General features: G+C 33.9%; 3 protein-coding genes across 3 annotated transcripts; all 3 read right to left on the reverse strand.

Annotated features, from left to right (window-relative positions):
• Window positions 1-953: 953 nt before the first annotated feature.
• LOC147385837 (auxin-responsive protein SAUR71-like) lies at window positions 954-1,334 on the reverse strand. Its single transcript, XM_086423192.1, has one exon. The coding sequence runs from the start codon at window positions 1,332-1,334 to the stop codon at window positions 954-956; it is 381 nt and encodes a 126-aa protein (XP_086279318.1).
• Window positions 1,335-13,101: 11,767 nt separating this feature from the next.
• Window positions 13,102-13,689, reverse strand: LOC147385838 (uncharacterized). Its single transcript, XM_086424368.1, has one exon. The coding sequence runs from the start codon at window positions 13,679-13,681 to the stop codon at window positions 13,286-13,288; it is 396 nt and encodes a 131-aa protein (XP_086280494.1). The 5' UTR covers window positions 13,682-13,689; the 3' UTR covers window positions 13,102-13,285.
• A 4,276-nt stretch (window positions 13,690-17,965) lies between these two features.
• On the reverse strand, window positions 17,966-18,337 carry LOC147385839 (auxin-induced protein 10A5-like). Its single transcript, XM_086423193.1, has one exon. It carries the CDS (start codon window positions 18,335-18,337, stop codon window positions 17,966-17,968), a length of 372 nt encoding a protein of 123 aa, XP_086279319.1.
• Window positions 18,338-22,837: the final 4,500 nt, after the last annotated feature.

Consider the following 22,837-nt stretch of genomic DNA (forward strand, 5'->3'; position numbering starts at 1 on the left):
TTTTTCATGTATATAAATCTATTTTTTTTCCTATTTTAATTCTTATGATTTTTAACATTATATTTGTGCTTGTACCTATAGTCACAAAATACTACAAATTTTCCACACACACAAAAAAACTCGTAAAATTCTCCAAATAAGGGATTAGTCAATTAAATCAATGAATCAACAAATTAATCGATAATTTAACAATTAATCGCTTAATATGATAACATTTCTACTCTTCACCCTCGATGCTCTTTTTTTGTTTTTTTCAACATTCAAATCTCAAGAATAAGATAATATTTTTATGCAGGTTATAGATAAGGGATTTTTGTAACAAATCCGAAATTCTTGTATTATATATAGAACCGTGATGATATGACGCTCCCCTCTAACAAACATCCCCCTACACCCCCATCATAGAACTGTAGATCAAATGCCTTGGAATACACAAGAAAAAGATTTAAGGTTCTGCGTATCCCGAGGTAAATGATCTACAATTTTATAATGGGGGCGTTTGCCAGAAGGGGGGCGCCATATTATCACGATTCTGATATACATGCATAAGTAAATAGAAATAATGAACCAGGTTCAATCAAGGGTGGTGAACTATGACCAAAAACCCAAATTCGAACCGATAAACCAGATAACATAGTTGGGACTACATCTTGAAGTTTCTAGAGCTCGACATCCAAATTGTTTAACAAAAATATATGCAAACTTCAAAATTAAATTGAATTTTCAACATAATAACAATCGGACCCAATAGCTAAGAATCACCGTTCAAGATTATTTTTAAAATATGGGTTCACCAAATAATGGGTCAAACCTGGCACCAACCTATCAGGCTACCAAAATAAATAAATAGAAAGGGAAAAAATTGTTAGTCCCCTACATTAACAATAATTGGACCTCCCACAAAACAATTTCCCTAATATAGTCTGAATAATGGCAAAAGATGCACGAAACATCTATCTATTCTTTTTGCAATTTTCACTGTTTTCCTTTCTCTTGCTTCTTAAGATCCTTTGGAGCTCGTCTGGTCGACAAGGAACTGCAAGGGTTCCCTCTTGTTCGAATCCAAACTCCTCTTCGGCTCGCTTTAACAAGCTCAAGAATTCAGGATTACTAAGATAACCAATTTCAACAACGAATCTCTTCGCCTCTCCTCCCTCCACTGCAAATACTGCGAAATGTCCTTCCTTTACGTCGTCTCTCACCATTAATGTCTCTTCTTCGAGCAGCTCGTAATTCCATGGTGAGAGACTCCTCTTTAACTTCTTCATCATAAGCTTAAGCATCACCATGCCTGCCTTCCTCCCTCTCCCCTTCTTACTAACACTCTTTGCCATCTTCAAATCTTCGGATTCTTACTTATGTCAAGAGTGTGTGTGGGTATGAGATTTATAGTGAAGTTATTGAAGTATGAAATGAAAGTGAGAAGAGGAGATATTGTTGAAGTTTTTGAAGTGTGGGTGTGTGGGGCCATTTGCATGTGCAGTTGTTTCATGCACCATTCCCACATTTAATGGCAAGGACTAAGGTGTACGTTTGCTCAAATTTCTAACGTGAAAATATATTAATTTCCCTTTTTGATCCATATATTTATGACTAATGCTGGAATGACACAAGTGTGACTCAAATGACGTTGGCGCACGCATAACCGAAGATGCTTTTTACTCATATCTTGTGAAAAAGCATCTACGGTTATGTGCGCACCACCAAGTCATTGTGTCACCCTTGTGTCTCCCTTTGTGTCACCCCGGCATGACTATATTTATTTCTTTACCCGTGAATGCTAGATCCTTTACAATACACTTGATAGTTTCATTCATGAATTGATGGCTAAGATGCCAACTTTGGTGGATTGATGATAACCCGTGTACGATGCGTGTGTGTAATTTTCTAGCAACTCATAGGCAATGAGATCCATTCTTATTGAACTTTGGTTTTGACTATAAGAACCAAGGAAGTATGTGTCAAAGATCTTATAGTATTTAACTTAGATTCATAGCATATTATTAATTGAAATTGAGTATATTTTACCTGTACCTATAATTTTATATGATTTATTTATTTATTTATTTCCACTTTTATACTAATTACCATGATTGTACATTCCGACACCCTGAATTTTTAGGAGATGGTGCTTATCTATTTCTGCAAATCATGCATTCCATTATACCATCACTAAGTCTTCTACTAGGAATCGATCACCTCAGCACATCTATTCTCTCATTGGGAATTTGTAGATAAAGCGAGGTTATGCCTTAACCAATGAGCCCTGACACTCGTTATTGTTGTTGAGGTCTCGCATATATGTTCTGATTAATAAGTCATTTGATACATATCTAGATGTGATGCGCATATGATAGAAATATCCTCTACAAAATTTTCAATTAACCATTGTTCCTCAAATATTGGTACTTTTTTAGCTATGCAAGCAATAGATTTCATATATATGGGTCGGGAATAGAGCCCAAAAACAACATCTTGGGCAATAAGTAATAATCATTAGATATGCATAGATCTAACTATGAAAAATCGAAATAACAAAGATAACACAATCGAACAAAACACAAGAATTTGCGTGGTTCGACAGTATGCCTACGTCCACATAATAGAACAAGAACAATCACTATTTTCTAATTAGTTTTACAATTCTAGAGATCTCTATTTATATAACTAAGTGTTACTAAAACAAGTAAAACTCCCCCAAACAAAAATCCTATAAAAAAAACCTTTAAGAACACGATTGCCCTTTTCATATTCCTTATAAAATTTGAGAAGGGGGCTCCACTCCTACTTGTTGACAGGGCAGCGGGACCCTCATAGCTCTGCATAGCGTGAAAAATACAAGACATTTACCTAACACTAACAACAATAGAAATCATTACATATGGAATTTTAAAGTTTTGTTTAATTACAAACTCTACCTCCCCGAATTAAACAAAAACACCATTTCTCCCATTTGGAGACTTATCAAGCTTGAGATCGTACCAATGATGACCATGTATGTGTGGAAAAATCAAAATAGTAAAAATAACACAATCGCACAAAATACAAGGATTTACCTGGTTCGACAATGTACCTACGTCCATAGAATAAAATAAGAACAATCATTATTTTCTCATAAGTTTTGCAGTCCTAGAAATCTCTATTTATATAACCGAGAGTTAACAAAACATGTAAAACTCCTCATAATAAAAACCCCCAAAAATAAAAATCTCTTAAAAAATATTACACGATTACCCTTTTCATACTCTTTAAAAACATTGGAATGGGACTCCCGCGGTTTTGCGTAGCGCAACAGAATACAAGACATTTACACAACAGTATGATCTCACACCCTCTCTCTCAAGAAAAAAAATCAAGAGGTCTACCTAAAATTCCAAGAACCCACTATTGTCCCTTGTGTTTTTTTCACTCTTAAGGGTTTTTTTTCGCGTTTTTTCAAAAATCCTCAAGAGGTCTACCATTAATGGAGATCTTCAAGTCTACTCACATATATAAAGAATGAGAGACAGAGAGACAGAGAGACAGAGAGAGAGGGGTGGGGGGGGAGAGAATTCGTCATCGTTGCCTGAGTTGTACATGGCTTCATGGGTTAGGGTATGTATTTTTGGTGATGGTGAGTTGCAGGAGATTGAATGGGAAAGGGATGCAATTTTCTATAATAAAAAAAAAATTAGGGGGGAGGGGGGGCGGTAATTTCTTTAAATTAAAATAAAAATGTTTTAAACGATTCTTTTGTTAGATCTTGTTATAATTTTGTTAGTTTAAACTGTTTTAATTGTTGGTGGCCTTTTAACCCCATCATATATATATAGGGGGGAGTTCGGCTGACAATCTTAGGATGACAAAATGCTAATAAAATTTTTGTCCTATGCGACTTAAAAATTTCTGATTGAGCTGATTTTTTGTGAGGATGATATCTATGATGAGGAGATCATCTTCACCAAAAATCAGCCCAATTTGAAATTTCTAACACCATCAAAACTATTTTAGAATTCTGAACTATCAAATTTTTAATCGAAAATTTGTAAACCACTTTTGATGGACATAGAAGTTTTAGATTCAGTTGATTTTTGGTGAGTGATCTCCTCACCATAGAGATCATCCTCATAAAAAAATTAGCTCAATCCAAAAAATTTAAATCACATAGGACAAAAAATTTGTTAACGTTTTGTCATCTTAAGATTGTCAGCCGAACACTCCTCTCTATATATATGGGAGCATTAGGAGGCCCTGAAGAGAGAGAGACATTTTTCAATACATGGGTTAGAAGATTTGGAATGAGCTGATTTTTAGTGAAGATGATTTCTAAGAGGAGAAGATCCTCCTCACAAAAATCCAGTCCATTAAGAAATTTCTAACCTCAGTTTACAAGTTGAATAATTGTGGACTATCAATTATTTGTAAACCACTTTTGATGGGGTTAAAAGTTTCAGAATGAACTAATTTTTTGCGAGGATGATTTCCTCACATAGATATCGTTCTCACAAAAAATCAACTCGTTCTGAAACTTCTAGTCCATATATTAAAAAATGTTTGACTCTCTTAAGGCCTCTGAACGCTTTCCAAAATTATAAAGAACTAAAACTTAGTACACTCATCAAATCCCAAGACAAGCCAATCAGAGATGGATCATATAAGAAAGAGAAGAAAAGAACATGGAATGTCCACTTCACAAAGTTAACGATACAAGGACAGTCACAATTGTATTACCATTACTATAGTCCTATAGATATGACCAGTACTTCAAGAAATTGAATATGACTTCATCACACACCTATTCAAAATTTCATCAACCACCCAAACAAAAGCACCTTAACTCAAAAGCTTTAATTACAAGGAAAGATTTGAATTCGATCGTCTCTCTTTAATTTCCTCAATATAATCTCAAGATTAATGCCTACTTCTAGAGACCGAAATTCAGTAACATTATTGGAATTAATTCCAAAAAAGATGCTAGCCAAGCTATAACAAGAATATTTATCTCTGATATATCGATAGTACTAGAGTCATCAATATTTAATTTGATATGTAATTTTTAATTCTAACTTAAGAGTACTACGTATCATTTTTGTTCATGGGTGAAAATATAGAGAAACTTGAAAGTTGTGGGTCCCTTTACGTTTTGCTTATGCCAGAAATTGGCTGGATTGCCTTGTCTTGTTAATGGAGTTAGCCACCAAGACTTGATGTATTAAAACTTAGTAGTTGGGGGGCAGCTTGCTTCAAACTTTTGAAGGAATCTCTCCATTTGATTCCACGTGGCATTTTGACGAGGTATTTAAAATTTTGATAGAAATGTAAGAGTGAAATAAATAAATAAAAATACCACGTGTCTTCTAATAAAGAGGGTTTCTTCCAAATTTGAAGTGGGCTAGCCGCTTCAAAGTTAGGCTCGTAGCTGGATGCCAACAAGGTTTATTGATAGAGTCCCGAGGAAACAGCTCCAACACCTTCCTCCTTCCGTGTAGGGCATCCATATCTTATGTACGAGTGGTAGCCTTTCAGTTTGCAGGCTTTGACTCGTTGCTCTATTGGTCGACAAAAGATGCCAATACCAGCTGGTGATTTTTTTATTTTTCAAGGACGAGGTGTCCCCTTTCGAACGCCCATACTAAGTAAGGTTAAGGCAACTGGGGTACCATATCTCGTTAAAATCCTCTCAGTACATGCCATAGCCCACAAACCGCACATATCAAATAAGTTGGAATAAATCTCATTGAATGACCAACGAGAGAATTTGAACTCAAACCTCTACCCCTTAATGGACCAGCTGGTGATTTGTTAGTGGTAAATGTAAATCTTTCCATCTGGACACGATTTATGAATATTTGAGATATCTCAAATATAAGATTCATGAAAACGTACGTAATTTTGGTGAAGTGAGTTTTAGGGGTGAATGAATCCTAAATTTTCAACACCCTTAGGCTTAGAGTTGTGATAATATGAATCCCCACGCCACATACTCAATCAACTCCCTGACGTGGGGTGTGCCATAACTGTAGACTTTATACCTCAGGATACAGAACCACACATCCCCATATACACAACTGCACAGATTTATGGTGATTGCTATTGTGTATCCCGAGGCATAAAGTCTATGGTTCTAGCACACCCCATGTCAAGAAGTCGATTGAGTATGCCTCGTGGGAGAGTCATATTATCACCACTCTTAGGTATATTAGCACTTAGTTTTATATTTAATTATGAGAGTGGTTATTGGCACCTTAACTTTTACTTGAACAAAACTGAATGTTGTTTTTAGCCTTTGGTAGTGGCAAATAATTTAAGGAGTGATTTTTCAGGGAATGGATCCTCTATGGCCCCAATTTCTTGTAGCTCTTGATTTACAGTTCACAAAACATCACATTGAAAAAGAATAACAACTCTGTCCTCTTCTACTCATGGTTTAAATAAGTATTGAGAAAAACTATTGAAAAACAACTTTGTTTTAATCGGATAAAGTGTTTAAAAATAGATGATCACTGAACTCCAAATTTAGGGGGTCAAATGTAACTGTTTTGATGATGTACGTAGCACAACCTCAACTCTATATAATAACTACAGAAGAAACGGACCATAGAGGATCTGTACCAAATATTTGCTCACAATTCTCACAATGCTCAAAGACAAGCAGTGCGTGCCACGACAAGCAAACAATGATAATTTTGTAAATTAAGGATGCTATTCAAAACAAGAGTAGTTTTGTAACTACTAAGGGTAATTCTGTAAATTAGAGATGCCATTCAATACACACGAGTAAATATGATTGAAGGATCCAAGACTTCTGTGAGCAAAACCTAAAAAAAAATGTCTTAATATCAGAAAGAGGTAAATGGTACGGAAGACCCGACAAATTTTCTCCAACGTGACAATGAATCATGTCGGCCAAAGGATTTTTTTTATTTTCCTGCTTCTTTTATTATGAGTAGGTGTTAATTAGACATTTAAGGTATGCTCTTCAATATCCGGAATAATAGACCAATAGTCATTCTTCAAATCTTAGGTATAAGTCAGGATCCACTGGTCTACCCATTATTATATTTTGGTAAATTTACCGCAACAACTCTTCTTTGTCTCCAATGGAATAATTCTAAGTCTTAGTTCGTATTCAAAAAAAAACAAAAACAAAAAAGAACTGTGGTACCAATTACCCTATATATCAGAAACTGATTAGTAGTTTTTGGATCAACAATCATGGACAATATCATTTTAGATTCCAGTTCTGAATAGTTATTTTAAAGATCCAATAAGAATCGAGTACCTGAAGGGTATTTGATAGGTATCTGATTAATAATTTTTTTATTTATAACTAGAATGTGGAATATGTGCAAAAAGCACATGTATCGACAAAAAGGCTTCTTTGTAATTTAAACTACTGATTCAAGGATTCTTGAAAATTAGATAATAAAAGAGTTATTTTTGTAATTTTAAAAAACTAATCAACATCATTATAGAGTCATAGGTTGCATTTCTCTTTGTTTTTTTATTTTTTATTTTATCAAAATGATCATCATTATATTAAATTTAAATATAAAAGTGGGGGCATTTATCACCACTCAAATTTTGGTGTCGAGCCACTTCCACTCTCATTATAATAATAATAAAGACATTTATAATAAAATAAGTGATTTAATTAAATACTAACCAAGACGAGTCTTGAAGTAAATGTGCTTTTAACCCAAATTATAATATAAAGAGAATGTAAAGTCTTTGATTTTTTTCCATCTCCTTGCATGAATGTCAATTTGTTTTTTATATTCTTATTCTATTTCAACGACAAAGAATGGTCCATACCATAATTTTCTAAGATTTTACTCTCATAAGTTTGATTTGCTTGAGGAATTAGAAGTTAGATTGTTATATTTATAACTATTTTTTTTATTTTCACCGGATACCTTTTTTTTTTTAAATATTTTTCAATAAAAAAATTATCTACGTTAAAGTGTACCCGATGGATAACTGGTATTGGTGGGTTGATTCTGGTTCAAATGGTCTCATACTCGGAATCAGAACTGTGGTTTTATTCAGGTTCAGTTTTTGGTATAAGTGGAATTGAACCATCAACTCCCCTATCTAGAACTAATTTGGCAACCACAAGGTGTCGATAAAATATAGAGTTTTTTTTTTTTTTTTTCAACTTACCTCCCTATATGGAAAGATATTGAAATATCTCAAACAGCTAAAAAAAATATTTTGCTCCTCCATTAACATTTGACATTGGCCCTATTAATAGAAAATTTAGATCTCTCAGGAGTTGGATGGCTAACTCATTATCTATCCCTTTGCATACTATGTGACACACTTTAGGCCCATATACCCATCCATGTTCTACCTATCCTACAATTGACATGCAAACTACAAACCAATAATGAAATTGATTGTTAATGTGTTCAATTTTTTTCATCATTAATTGACTTATATGAATGATGAACGATCATAAACCTTTGGGAATAGGTCCACCAGGAGGTGGATCGTTATTATCCAACGATGATCCCCAATTGTGGTATGTAAAAAAAAGGCGAAAAATAAAAGTGGGTTATTCAACTATCATGTCAATAAGGTTAGTATTTTATTTTTATAAGCGAGTCACCGGTTAGTAATTAGTAGGTTAAGTGGTTTTGAATCCAAGTTGTGATATCAACACTCAGACAACTTAACAAGCTAGCATCTTATAGTAAGATTAGAACTCATTCATTTACTTTGGTGGGGTAATTTAGAGGTTTAAGGAGGCAATTCAAATTTTTAATCATAAAGAGGCATGTCAAATATTCTCATTATCCAAGGAGGCAAATCAAAAAACTCCAAAATATAAGTAGAGATCAAAGTAATGAAAAATAATTTTATAAAGGAGAAAATTAAATGTAAGTATTGGACTTTATTAACAATCTCCAAAAATCATGACTTTTATCAGAAATATATTTAAAAATACATAAACATGTTTCATCTTTCAATAGCAAACAATAAAGGTTTTAATGTTGTTGTACAAGTAAAATTTTGTACGTCATAAAACTCTAAAAATTTGAAAAAAAATATAATAGTATCGTAGCATTAAAAACCCTTGGCCTTTTATTAATGAATACATGACAAAACATAATTACATTGTATGGGCACTTCTGGAAAACAATTAGAGACTAGATGTAAGTCTAGTTCTAAATAGACTGACACTCCAGGTAAGTGCTATTGTTGTTTAGCTTCACAGGTTTCATGGAGTGGTGGAATACACAGACAAGTCCCAATGCACAAAAACCACCTTCAATAGGTGCATCATCGAGAAGTAGGGTTTTCTTGTTGGAGTGAGACCCCAAAGAGTTGGCTCAATAGTAAAACTAACGACATGGGTTTGCTCCCTTTGGTCTTGTGTTCGAAATTTGATGGCCTCCTAACTTATCCTGTTAATTACACGTTAAAAATTTTATATGGGATTGGCTGTGCATTTGTGGGGATTAGACTCATCCCAAAAGCGTGTGTGGACTAAGGAAACCGTGTGATATCAAAAAGGATAAAATGTTGGAGTGAGATCAATTCAAAATAAACTTTGGTCCCTTTGGGCATGTGTTCGAAACTTTGTAACCTCCTCACTTTTATTGTTGCACGTTGGAAAATTTTTGTGAGGTCAAGTGTGTAACACTAGTGACTAATCCCATCCCAAAAGGGTGTGGGGGAAACCCTATGATATCAAAAATGATAAAAAAATATTGGAGTGTGGTCAATTCAAAATAAACTTTGGTCCCTTTAGCCATGTGTTCAAAATTTTGTAGCCTCCTCACTTTTATTGTTGTACGTTGGAAAATTTTTGTGGGGTCGAGCATGCAACGCTAGTGACTAGTCCCATCTCAAAAGGGTGTTGGGGGAACCCTGTGATCAAAAAGAGAGAAAAAAATGTTGGAATAGGTTAATTAATTCAAAATAAATTTATAGGTACAACCAAACATCATGCAAGGAGATGGCAAACTCTGTCTTGCATTTATAGTTCTTAGCCAACCAGGGGAGATATTTCTTACTAGTCGGTGATGTTTGGGTCCAAGTGATTTGATCGATCCTTTCAAAAGTCTAATTTGCTATCACGTTTTTAATTAAAAACATTAAAAGTTGGTGGACTATTGGTTTCTTATGCTTTTCATAGTCCCGCCATTATTGTAGACTTCAATATTTGAAGAAAAGAGACAAAACTCATAAATCTTCCTGCAAAAATCCTATATCGGGCATTATAGTTCCTGTGAGATGCAATGGGGAGCGAATCCTCTGTGGTGCTATTTGCCTGCAATTCCATTTACTAAACTTATGTAAAAGTAGAGAAGCCATTGTTAAAAAAATAAAATCTAACATATCAGTCATGTATTGATCATGATTTGGATAATAAAAAAATTATTTTTATGTCTGATCTTGTTGATTGAAAATGAGCAGTCACATAACTCCAACATTTGAATGAAATAGATTTTTGTTTTATGCTACATTGCACTCTCTCAACCTTATAAATGAATTACAAGGAACTGCTGGAAAACAACACCACAGATGATCCGCTCTCGATGCAATGACGTTCTTCACGATTTGAGTCAGATCCAACAGAAAAGAGATTCATCCGATCATACTAGTATAAGAGATATTCTATTGGCGCCAATTCTTTTGAAAATAAATCAACGTTTACTTATAGACATGTAAACTGGCGTGTTCATAAATCTAGTGATTCATGCATAAAACAACTTGATTCTATAAAGCTGAGAAAAACAACCAAAAAATACAACAACAAAAAAAATACAAAAAACTAATTGGAAAGTTTTCTAATCTCGGATAGGGAGGCTAACTACTTCAAATTCAGAGGCTACATATTTAATTAGAGGTGTCAATAGATACACAATTACCCAATGTACCCGAAACCAATTAATTTTTGGGTCGGTTATGAGTAGTAATTACCCAATTTTTATTTGTTTTTATATTAAAGGATACCCAATGGGTATCAGGTATTTGTTGGGTCGGTTCTGGTTCCAAGGGTCTCATACCTGGAACTGATCAATGTTCAAGTTTAGATCTGATTCTAAGTATTTATGGAACCAACCCAAACCCAACCTACCTATTGACATCCTATATTTAATACTTAGTTCTAAGGTATAAACTAAGAGCTTGATAAAGGTGGGCTATGACCCATGTAGGTTTGCCAAATCAAAATTCTAACATGCAACTTGATATGCATTTCTAGTGAATTGATTCCAAAATCTTATCTCTGTTTCTTATACGCTTGATTAATTCATCATGTTTTCAACAAAATTCCTTTGAAAGATAATGATTGCTGGGAAAACGCCTGAGGCTTTAGTACCTACCTGCCTGTTTATCTCGAGAATTCTGTTTAACTTCGTGTGAATCAGAAGGCTGAGATTGTGTACACATGTATACATAGTAGAGTATTAGTGAAATGATGTATAGTAATCAGGTGTAAATGAATACTTCATATCATAATATAATTAATTAGGTTAATATTAGAGAAGTTCTATTACCACACCAACTTCTACTTACAACACGGAAACCAGTGCTTTTGAAATTAAGTAGTTTTATACAGATGGATTGGTGTGTTATAAGCAAAAGTTGGTGTTCTAATAGCAGCTCTCTAAGAGTATGATATATGATGTAATTGGCGCAAATTACCATTTCATATGTTGAATATGACAAAATTTTGATTCTGACTCAATCTTCATTTTAATTCCCTAAACATAAAAAGTGAGATCGTAGGTATGTCAAAATGACAATCTTGAAGATATAAAGTAGTGAGATCACAGATATTATGTGAAATATTATGCGATCTCACTCTTCATGTTTTGAAAATTAAAATGAACAGTGAACTATAATGGGAGTTTCATCAAGAGTTGATCATGTTTTGAGAAATTTCTCATATAATTATGTTGAGACTATGAAACTATTTTTTCTTGAAAAATAAAAATACCTAATATGATTTGAGATAGCACTATCTCCATTGTTTATTGTTACATGTTAGCTTACATAATTAATGAAGGAAAAGCTAAAGAGAATCTCTTTCCATTTTTATTTGCTTCTATTACTTAGCATCGGTTTAACCATGGTCTTTGGAAAGTTACCATAAGAGCATCTTCAGCCCTTACCCAAAGTCAGACTCAATTTAAAATTTGAGTAAAACTGTCACTTTTGACATTCAAGTCCTTGAATCAAACCTATATCAAATTGACTTTTACCCAAATTCAAATTCAAATTCCGACTATCATATTTTACTTAAGAAAATACTTTTCGTACTCAGTAAGTTTCATATATTACTAAGGGTCTTTGGGCACATACGGATTTCCACATTGGCAATCCAACATTAGAGCCTTCTAGATTTCATGGAAAAACTCATATTCCAAAACAAAATGAAAAAAAAATATTGGACTTTATCTAAGATGTTGAAAATGAACAGTTACTAAACTCCTAAATTTAAAATTAAAATTCAATGATGAAAATTAACCTTTTTTTTTTTTTTTCCTGAGTTTCTAAAATTCTATCAGCAACAATTCTATGGCATTAGGTCATGTTTTAGGATCTCACAATGTGAGCACAAGACCCTTAGTAAAATTTGAAATCTTACTAAGTTAGTAACGTTAACCTAATTTTTTCAGTTTACCAGAGTTTCCTATCAAAACTAAATTTTACTAAAACTTTTACTTAAATCTGACTAAAAATTTGAGTTATGGCTGAAGATGCTCTAACTACTTATTTTATTATTTATGATGGCTAAAATCTATTGTGAGTAACGACATTTAGCATAGCAACTTAAAAAAGTAATGATTTTAAATATAAAAATAATGTCTTCATTTGAATTATTTTCAAAAGAAAAAAAGCGTTAATCATTTTAAAGTCAAAATTTTAAACGTAAATGTTAGTTGTTATTTATTTATTTTTCCATCATTGTAATTGAGCTCTTTTACATCACCCCTTAAAACAAAGACCACGGGCTATCTTTATTTTATTTTATGAGCAAGTGGGTTAGTGGTTAGTAATTACTAAAAGCGGTTCTATGAAATCAGGTTGTGATACAATCATTCACAGACTTTAAATAACTTAGAAAGACACACCCCTTTACATCTTTATAATCGACCCTTTTAAATCTTGAATTTAACCTTAAGATCCAAAATATTCATAAAAGATTTCTTGAGAAAGATGAAAATAGAATGATTTCCATCAAAATTGGAGTAGATAAACTACAGAACACCAAAAAAAAAAAAAAAGGAGAAAGAAAAAGAAAAATACACGACATATCCATGTAACCTTTAGTCCTAGCAACTCTCTATCATGTTGATACCAGAATCACACCTCTATTGTTCCTCCTTTGTCCCAAAATCCTCTCAAGATCATCGGGTCGACAAGGAACAGCAAGTGCTCCTACTTGTTTGAACCCAAATTCTTCTTCGGCTTTCTCCAACAATCTTAAAAATTCAGGGTTGGACAAGTACTCCAATTCAACAATAAACCTCTTCTGCTTGTCACCATTGACGGCAAAAACCACAAAATGCCCTTCCTTCACGTCTTTTGGCACATATGCCGCATCCCCAATAAGTTCATCATACTTGTCGTCATCGAAATCTGGCCTTCCGACTAGTGTGAGACCCTTTATCAGTTTGCCCATGATAATCCTAAGCTTTGCCATGCTTTTCTTCTCTTTCCCATAGTTTCCATGCTTTGCCATTTAGAACACAGAAAGCTTAGTAGTTCATGGCTTTGTTGCATGGTCTGTGGGGATATTTATATTGAGGTTCGAGAGAGACATGAGATGTGAAAATTTTCAATTAAGTACTAATGTGGGACCATTAATGCATGTGGGAGGGTCACCCCACCTTTGATGTGTCACTTTTCCATGTTTGGCTTAATTTGTTGCGGGTGTACATAACACGTTATACAAGTTAATTAGATGTCCCCACCCTTTCTTTCATGACTCCTACTAAGTCAAGGTTTCAAGGGTGGTAGAAATACCTAAGTTGGCATATAGGTGCAAATTTGTAAAGTGGCAAGTTTGCAATATCGGGATTTTTTTTTTTTTAGATAGTCAATATCTTGATTGATAATATATAGTGTGGAAATTCCTTTGTCCTTTCTTTAACCTAACTCATTTGAAGTATAAGCCTATTTAATCCTGGTTCTAAGACCAATATTTCCACGGCTCAGTCAATTAAATTTTCTCAACATACATAAATTAAATATGTGATTGTAGATAAATCAATAGTGAAAAACAATGATAATAATCAAAGAACAAAAATGCAAATCAATATCGAAAGAGCACAATAATCTCACTTCTCAGAAAAACCAAAAATCCATCATAGAAATCGTAAAACAAGTTGGTTATATATGGCTGCAATAAGCTGGATCCGAGCAAATACAAACAATCCAATTGTTTGCACCAAATAAAGATATGCTGCCAAGCATCACCATTCTATTTCAATCAAACGGCTTTGGGGTGGGCTATGGTGTTCTGTGACCAACCAAACATGATGATACTTGCTCATAACAGGAAACATTCAATTCAATGGAATTTACTTTGTAACATTGGCTAGACAATTAGATAAGAAACAAAGTGTGAAAGGGTTGCATTGTTTTGGATTGTAATTCATTCCCTAGTGCTTTGTTACCTATTCATGTTCAGGATAAGAGGGGGATGTGTTATGTGAGGTTGTAGCTAGTTTGGATCAACCTTAACCCTCATAATCTTTATAAAAAAAACAATTGAAAGGGTTAAATCCAATGTCAGGTAAGGACAGATATGTGTAGTCTTGTCAATAGAAATGCGGGAACCATCAAATATAATTGATCCTATCTACATTGGATTAGAGGTTCTGCCCGATCCATGCTCATCCTTGCAAACCAATCTAATTTTTGGTTCATAGTTTAATAGCACATATTTGATTGGAGATAAGACCAGCCAATGTGTCTTTTGGATCCTAATCTTCTCCTAGAGTGGGGAATTCGGTTCGATTATTAGATTTTGATGTTAGATTTGTCATAATTAGATGATGGAAACTGATGTCCAGAATCAAGAATCTAATTTCAGAATCTATAATCCAAATCTCCTTTTCTTGACCATGTTCTACCGTTGTGATATGAAACATTGTTGTGCTACGTGCGACAATTATGATGAATAGTACGAAAAGAGAAAAATAAGAAAGAAATAAGAACACACAAATTTAATGTGGTTCGACGGTGTGCCTACATCCACAAGTGCGAGGAGCTAAATTTTCACTATATGTTAAATTAGGATTACATCAGATGAATTTATAGTAAATCCTAACCGTACAATAGATATTAAAAAATTTCAATAATACCCTTGTATCATACCGCGGGGGCGTTACCCTCGTACCCCCAACCTATTTATAATCCCTAGCAATAAAACAGTAAATCATCCCAAAAGACAAATGTCGTCATTCCGTTCGGTACATCATGCATTCCTCACTCTACTCGAAACGTTACACTCCACTCCAACATCCGTTTGCTTTCTTTGTATGCATGTTCCACTCAATATAAGCCACATACTATAACAAATATTATGGACAGCAAAAATACCACTTAAGAACAAAAATACAAGAAATGGATTCCAAAATCACAAGAAACTGATCTTGCCTTGATTTTTGTTATAATAATAATAATAATAAAAAAGATACATAGATTAAGGTGCCTCAGATATATTGTACCATTGTCTATATCTCATCCGAAATGGAAGATGATATATTTAAAATATGTCAATTAAGATATTCTATTATATTTATATTAGACTAGTTTCTATATATCTTGATTGATATAATGTTTATAAATACATCCAAGAATTCTCAATAAACATTACATCTTATTAGAGAATAAAATGCATGAGATACATTGTATCATTGTCCGTATATCTCATCACATAAGAAAAGTTGTCCTAAAGAATAATAAAGTTTATTGAGAATTCTTCCTATTACATAAATCTCAATAGGATATTTATAAACATTACATCAATCAAGATATAAGGAAACTAGTCTAATATAAATATTCTAGAATTTCCTAATTGATATATTCTTAAGTTAAATAAAAATTCTAGAATATCTTAACTAATATATTCTAAATACATCCTCTTCCATTTGTGTTTTGTGATACAGTGTATCTGATGCATCTTGATACAATGCATCTTATTCTCTAACAATTTTTATTTGAACCTATTCTTATGCTAATTATGGGAAAATCAATTTTATAATTAAAACCACATGTAATGTCGGATTTTAAAATCTGATTATAGGAAAGAATAAGATTATAGAATCTGAGACAAATGCCAAAAGTGTATTGTTACTAACAAGTGATTGTTATAGGCGTTACCCTTATAACTGTCGTAGTGAAAGAGTTCTTTGCAAGTGAGGTGAGATTCATTGCTTTTCAAATCCAGAAAGTGGCAAAGTCTTTGCTTCTAAAAAGTGGCATAACTTTTGATACGGACATTCATTTGATTATAAATATATTCTTTTGATGCAGCTCATGAAAATTTATCAGAAAAACATAAATAATAATAGATAAATTGAAGGTCAGATCAAAAGTTACGCTACTTTAGAAATAACAAATTCGCCACTTAAGTTTCTAAGAAAAGAAATCCTACTAGTTCAAGGTGAAGAATGAGATATGTTTAGGGAAAAAAATGATATATTTCACTGTGAAAGAACAAATCTTCAAAACGATAAGCATGACATTTCGTGGTTACAAAACATTGTCGTCTCATTGTGTTAGCCTTGAAAATCTCAAGTAAGTTAAAAGACACAGTTGTGGACAAGTGCAAAAGAGATAGATCAAATCTTATGTACATGTGTACATAATGATTCATCTATAAAGACTGCAAACCCACCTAAACTGTAAGATTGATGTTGCTTGTCCCTTCTTTAATGAACAAAGGGTCCCTATTTATACCCACGTCTAGTCGCTGTTTTAGCAATTAAAGAAAAATTGTAACATGTAGTTCGATATTTTTCGTGAATTGATTCAAAGTGTAAGATAGGACATAGTAACTGTTTTAAATGAACCTTGTCAAAATCTTTTAGTGCTCTTACTCCTAATTCGTTATGTCTTCTATTAACGTCATTCAAATAATCATGATTGTTGGGGTGAATCGAGGCCATGGTTCCTGTTTGGAATTTTACTAAAATAATTCTATTAATTTCAGGTAAATTAGATTTTTAAGATTACATACATTTCATGAAAATGAATATATTAGATTCATGATGGCTTAAATTGGCTGAAATGTTTACAATCGTTGTTAATTATGTTTTGAGTGCTGATTTTCTAACTAAAAAGTCTTCACTCGGCTGATGTGACACGGACATTAAATCATATATATTTTCCTCGGGATGCACAACTGCACATCTTGAGGACAAATATTTTTGGTTCTGTGTTCGTGCCACATCGGCTGAGTATTGACCGAGTGAAGTCTTTCTAGTTAGAAAATCATTATTCTTTTTTTTTTATTTTTTTATGTAACAATCATGTAACAAAACAATTTCAAAAACATAATGACCCTAATCTGAAATTATGACTTTTTTTTTTTTAAGTTTGTTGGATTTTTAACTGCCTTTACAATGGTTTTAATCGTTTAAACTTTAAACATAAATATTATTTTACATGCCATTTTACCAATGCAGCACGTTTATTTCATCCATTAAAATTTTAAAATAGCACCATCCGCCCATAAGCCGCTATAATGGACCCTTTTTAGATCTTGGATTTAAATTTCAGATCAGAAATATTTATAAAAGAGACCAATGGAGAAAGATGGAAATAGAACACTAATATTGGAGTAGATAAGCAACCCCACACCAAAAATATAAAATAAATAATAATAATAGTAAGGTTTAGACCCATAACTCGGCTGGTTTGACACGTTGCAAAGCAACTTTGAGGTCTTGGGAGTCCAGCTTACCCTTCAATAATAATAATAATAATAATTGCAACAAACATTTTATATTTCTTCCTAGCAACTCCCTATCATGTTCATCCCAAAGTCACACCCATCCCCACCCCAACTCCCTTCATTCCTTTGTCCCAAAATCCTCTTGAGATCATCGGGTCGACAAGGAACAGCAAGAGCTCCTAATTGTTTGAACCCAAATTCTTCTTCAGCTTTCTCCAACAATCTCAAAAATTCAGGGTTGGACAAATACTCCAATTCAACAACAAACCTCTTCTGCTTGTCACCATTGACGGCAACAACCACAAAATGTCCTTCCTTCACATTGTTCGGCACATATGTCGTGCCCCCAACTTGTTCATCGTAGAGATCCGGCCTTCTGGCTATCGAGAGACCCCTTACCAGCTTGCCCATGATAAGCCTAAGCTTTACCATGCTCCCCTTCTCTCTCCCATTGTTTCTAAGCTTGATCATTTCAAAGTAATTTCAAGAACTCAATTAGAAACCTTTGCAGTTCAGTGTGCATGGTATGTGATGATATTTATACTAGAAGTTGGAGATGGACATGAAATTTGAAAGTTCGCAAAAGGACTAATATATGGGACTACTGCATGTGAGTGCCATGCACTTTATACAAGTTATAAATAGCACCTTTGATGTGTCAATTTCTATATTTGGCTTTGTGGGCCTGTGGGGTACACCATTGCACTTGAGACAAGTTAGATGTCCCTGGCCTTTTCTTTGATCATTGCTCCTAAATCAAGGCTAGGGTTGGCAATAATATGCGGAGAGATATTTTCAAGCGTTATTGAGCCCCAGCTGTTTAGTATGTTTGCAAATAGATACAAAATTTTGAAGTTTTGCATAACAGCAAGTAGTTTCGAGTTTCAGGATTTATTTTAAGTAGGTTGTTTGATTTATAATAGTGGGATCAAACTTTTTTTTAAGAATTATGCTGAAGTGACCTCAAGATTGGACCTCACATCCACTATGTGAAAACTGAAAATTTTGACAAGAGAATTTGAAGGGCCAAAGCCCACAAATTTTAGAAACTGAATTTTGACAGCCCATGGCTATTGAAATTTTTTATGTTCTCCAATTTGACAGCTTAGAGTCATCAAATTTCTGACATCCTCCATTAATTTGAAGGTTTCGATCTGTCGAAAAAAATATTTGACAATGAAAAATTTGACGCCTTGGTCCGTCGAATTTTATGAAATTTGACGACCTTGGACTGTCAAATATAGGTTTTTTTCACATTGTCATCGCACACCCTGACGTGAAAGTGTACGGGAACCATAGATACTTTTCAGTGAGATACGAGTGAAAAAACATCTATGGTTCCTATTCACTTTCACGTCAAGATGTGCGATATGAAGTCCAATCTTGAGGTCACTCCAGCACAACTCTTTTTTTAATAAAAAAATGTTATTGTTTAGATTCTTGAATTTTTCATACTGAGCATCAAGTTGAATTAGGGTTCAGATTGGAATTTTAATCTAATTGAGGAATAGGCCTATTTATTTCTATTTCTAGGACCAGTAGTTCTAAGGGTTGGTTAAGTTCTCTCTGGTAGGACTCTCAATTGGGCCTGTTTGCCCACAAACCTGACCAGCGTGAAGACGATTATGGCCTGCAAAGGTAGGTCGAGCTCAAAATTTTCATCCTATAAAAATCAGGCCGGCCTACGACCAAACAAGGTTCAATCCTGCTCACTACTATATTGTACATATATATGTGTATTATATATAGTTAGATTTATATTTTTATTACGAAATATAACTAAAGCATATTATAAATAACAAATTTACCTCATTACTATTCATTTATTCAAGTAGGAGGGAGATTGAGATAATATTTTTGTGAAAAGTAATATCAAATCACTCCAAACGACTTTGAAATACACATAAATTTTTATTTATTTATTTATATAAAGCTCAAAAATAAACTTGAACTCAATTCAAATGCATTCGAGTCGGGCTTGGATTTAGTCAACGTAGACCCATAGACAAATAGGGTTGGTTCTAAGGTGCAGCCCGCCTCTTTAGGGCGTAATCAAACCTCGCACTCACCCATTGACAGCCCTACTCTCTTGGTATATTTTGTGGTTTTTGCACAATTTTTTCAGACTATGGAGTGTTGCCCCATTTGCAGTAATTTACAACCGCAGTGGCAAGTAAACATCTAACAAAAATTTGTGACAATTCGTGCAAAAGGCAACCAAGCACCCAAGAAAACTACAAATTTCAGCTAAACGCTAAAATTTGTAGCGATTTGCAATCTTATCGAGCAAAGCTTGAATATGTACAGACTTTTCAAGTGTTTGCAGCTTGAAAAAATATCTTGGTTAGCTTCCCAAGCTTTGCCGTTCCATCACAATCAAACAACAAATATTGGATATGGTTGCTATGATATTTCCTTTCTAAACAATTAGTTGATATGGTCAATTATATCCTTTATATGAACAATTGAGGGTTCCCTACTTGAAATAAAGGGTCGGGCCCCCTTGGCCATTGTTATTGTCTTGCAAGGACAAGCGTGCTTGGTCTTGTCAATGAGATAAATTTGAATCTAAATGTTGAGATCTGATAAGTCATATTCGTCGCAAGTGGATATGATATCTAGCCAATAATACCCGATCCAATAATTGATTGTATGAAATTGGGATCCACAAGTCGGTATCCCACAAAGGTCTCAGTTTGAAGCTCAATGGTGCCTAATCCAAGTAAATTTGGATCCAAACGCTGATTTTTTTTTTTTTTTTTTTATAACCGGGTTTCCTGTAGACAGTGGACCGGCCCGTATCTGGGCTTTCATCAATCTATAGACCATGATTTTGTCCAAGGACTAGATGCATGCACATCACACGCACCAAGTAAGTCAGGGTGTGCCCTCTTGGGTGGCCCATGAAGAATTAATGCTCATACTGAGTATCGAACTCACGACATATGAACATTAACTGCTTAGGGTCCGAAATTGCCATTGAGCCAACCCCTCAGGGTTCCAAATGTTGATCTTGGATAAGACGAAAAACAAATAAGGACTCAATTGGATCATATTCAAGGACCTCGGAATGAATTTCATAGTGTGATCTAATAAGAATCAAATTAATTGGATTTGAATATGATCCAAGTTTTATTGAAACAATTATAGATCAGACTATTATTGGAACGGATTCAAATACAATAATTATTTGACATATAATAAGTTAACGAATTAAATATGACTGTGATCCCTACAAGCCATCAATCGAGTATGGATCTAATCCAACCTTACCTAGTACGAACTCAATCTGAAAAATTATCTGATCGGATCCGCATTTGACTCTTATTATATTGGATTTCAAACTCTTGACAATACTTTTTTTTTATTATTATTTAATAATCAGGTATCCATGTAGATGGCGGACGGGACCATATATGGCCTTTGCCCAGTCTTTAGACCATGGTCTTGTCTAAGGATTAGTCTCATGGCACTGTACATCACACACAGCAAGTAAATGAGTGTGCACTCTCTCATGGGTGGCCCCGAGGATTTAATACTTATATGGGTATTGAACTCATGACCTATGGGCATTAACCGTTATAGGTCCAAAATTGCCATTGAGCCAACCCCTCGAGGTTAACTCTTGACAATACCACTTGCACCCTAATATTGATCTTCATCATTAGTACGTAATCAATGTCGAAAATTATTGAACCACTACTCCACTGTCGATCAAAATCAGGCAATCACCACTACTACTGGTCACCCTATCTCTCTTTTGCAATCTATGCCGCTATTCAAATAACGTAGGTGTCAATTAACTAAGTTGGTAAAGTCTTTGGGTGATATCATAGATTTGGATTCGATTCTCGTTAGCACCAAGTTACTAATCTCATTAAAAACTGGCTTACCGAACAAACAAATAAAATTCAAATCAAATCAAAATTAGCTCTATACCCAAAATTCTAAATCTTCTCTTCTTCTCTATCTCTAATATCATGTCCAGCAATCAATTTTTAGACGCTTTTATAAATCTGCCCATGTTGGCATCTGCAGTTGTGATCAGGTGAATTCCTTGTCCTTGAAAAGAATTTTTTTACCAATAGATTTTATATGTTACAAGCTCATGGGCAGATTTTGAAAAAAGATATAACACGGGCGATAAATTAGAAAGTATTGAGCAAGATTTCCAATAATAAATTCAATACATGTGAGTTTCGGTGACATTTTCTTGAACTCTTCGTCCACATAGATTTGCTAATATCTGCATCGATCTTTTCATGTTGAGCTTAAAACAGTTTTCATGGTACAATTGAGCCGAGGAATGGACTGAAACAACATCACTGTTTTCTGACTCTTGACGTCAAGGAAGATCATCGTTGTGGCCTTCAATGAAAGAAACAATCAAACAATTAGTTGGTATCTATATATGGGAAAGGGTTCTGTTTGTTTGATGTTTACATGTTGATGTAGTTCTCATATTTGATCGGATCATGATCGGTGCGTTGTTGGCCTTTCAGGACCAACTTTTGATGAGGTGTGGGATCAAATTGAAAATCCTCATATGCTCCTCTAGTTCACAACATGGACTAAGTATTCATGTAAAGAATTGAGTCATATAACTCTAATTGAATGAAAATATTTTAGCTCATAATAGGATTTTTAGTCACGAATCTTTCATGGTATTTTTTGCTTAATTAGTCTCATGGTGCTCTAATATAAAGGTTTCATAAGACTTTTAGGTACCTTCTCAGTTTACAGAAGAAGAAGGTGTTACGGAAAAACTCCTTTCGACCGATCAAGATTGATAAACTACGAAGATAAAAACAAAGAAAGTAAATAATATAAGAGATTTACATGGTTCGACCAAATTACCTATGTTTTCGGGCGGCGATGATAATTCTTTACTGATGAAAACTGCGAAATTACAATATTACTTTTAGGGTTTCT

Source organism: Akebia trifoliata, chromosome 14 (genome assembly GCF_017979445.1).
Source record: "Akebia trifoliata isolate Shusen 1 chromosome 14, ASM1797944v1, whole genome shotgun sequence".
NCBI classification, from domain to species: Eukaryota; Viridiplantae; Streptophyta; class Magnoliopsida; order Ranunculales; family Lardizabalaceae; genus Akebia; species Akebia trifoliata.

What these genes read in the sequence shown, in the direction of transcription:
- LOC147385837 (XM_086423192.1), bottom strand. Translation starts at nt 1,334, where the DNA reads ATGGCAAAGAGTGTTAGTAAGAAGGGGAGAGGGAGGAAGGCAGGCATG.
- LOC147385839 (XM_086423193.1), bottom strand. Translation starts at nt 18,337, where the DNA reads ATGGTAAAGCTTAGGCTTATCATGGGCAAGCTGGTAAGGGGTCTCTCG.
- LOC147385838 (XM_086424368.1), bottom strand. Translation starts at nt 13,681, where the DNA reads ATGGCAAAGCATGGAAACTATGGGAAAGAGAAGAAAAGCATGGCAAAG.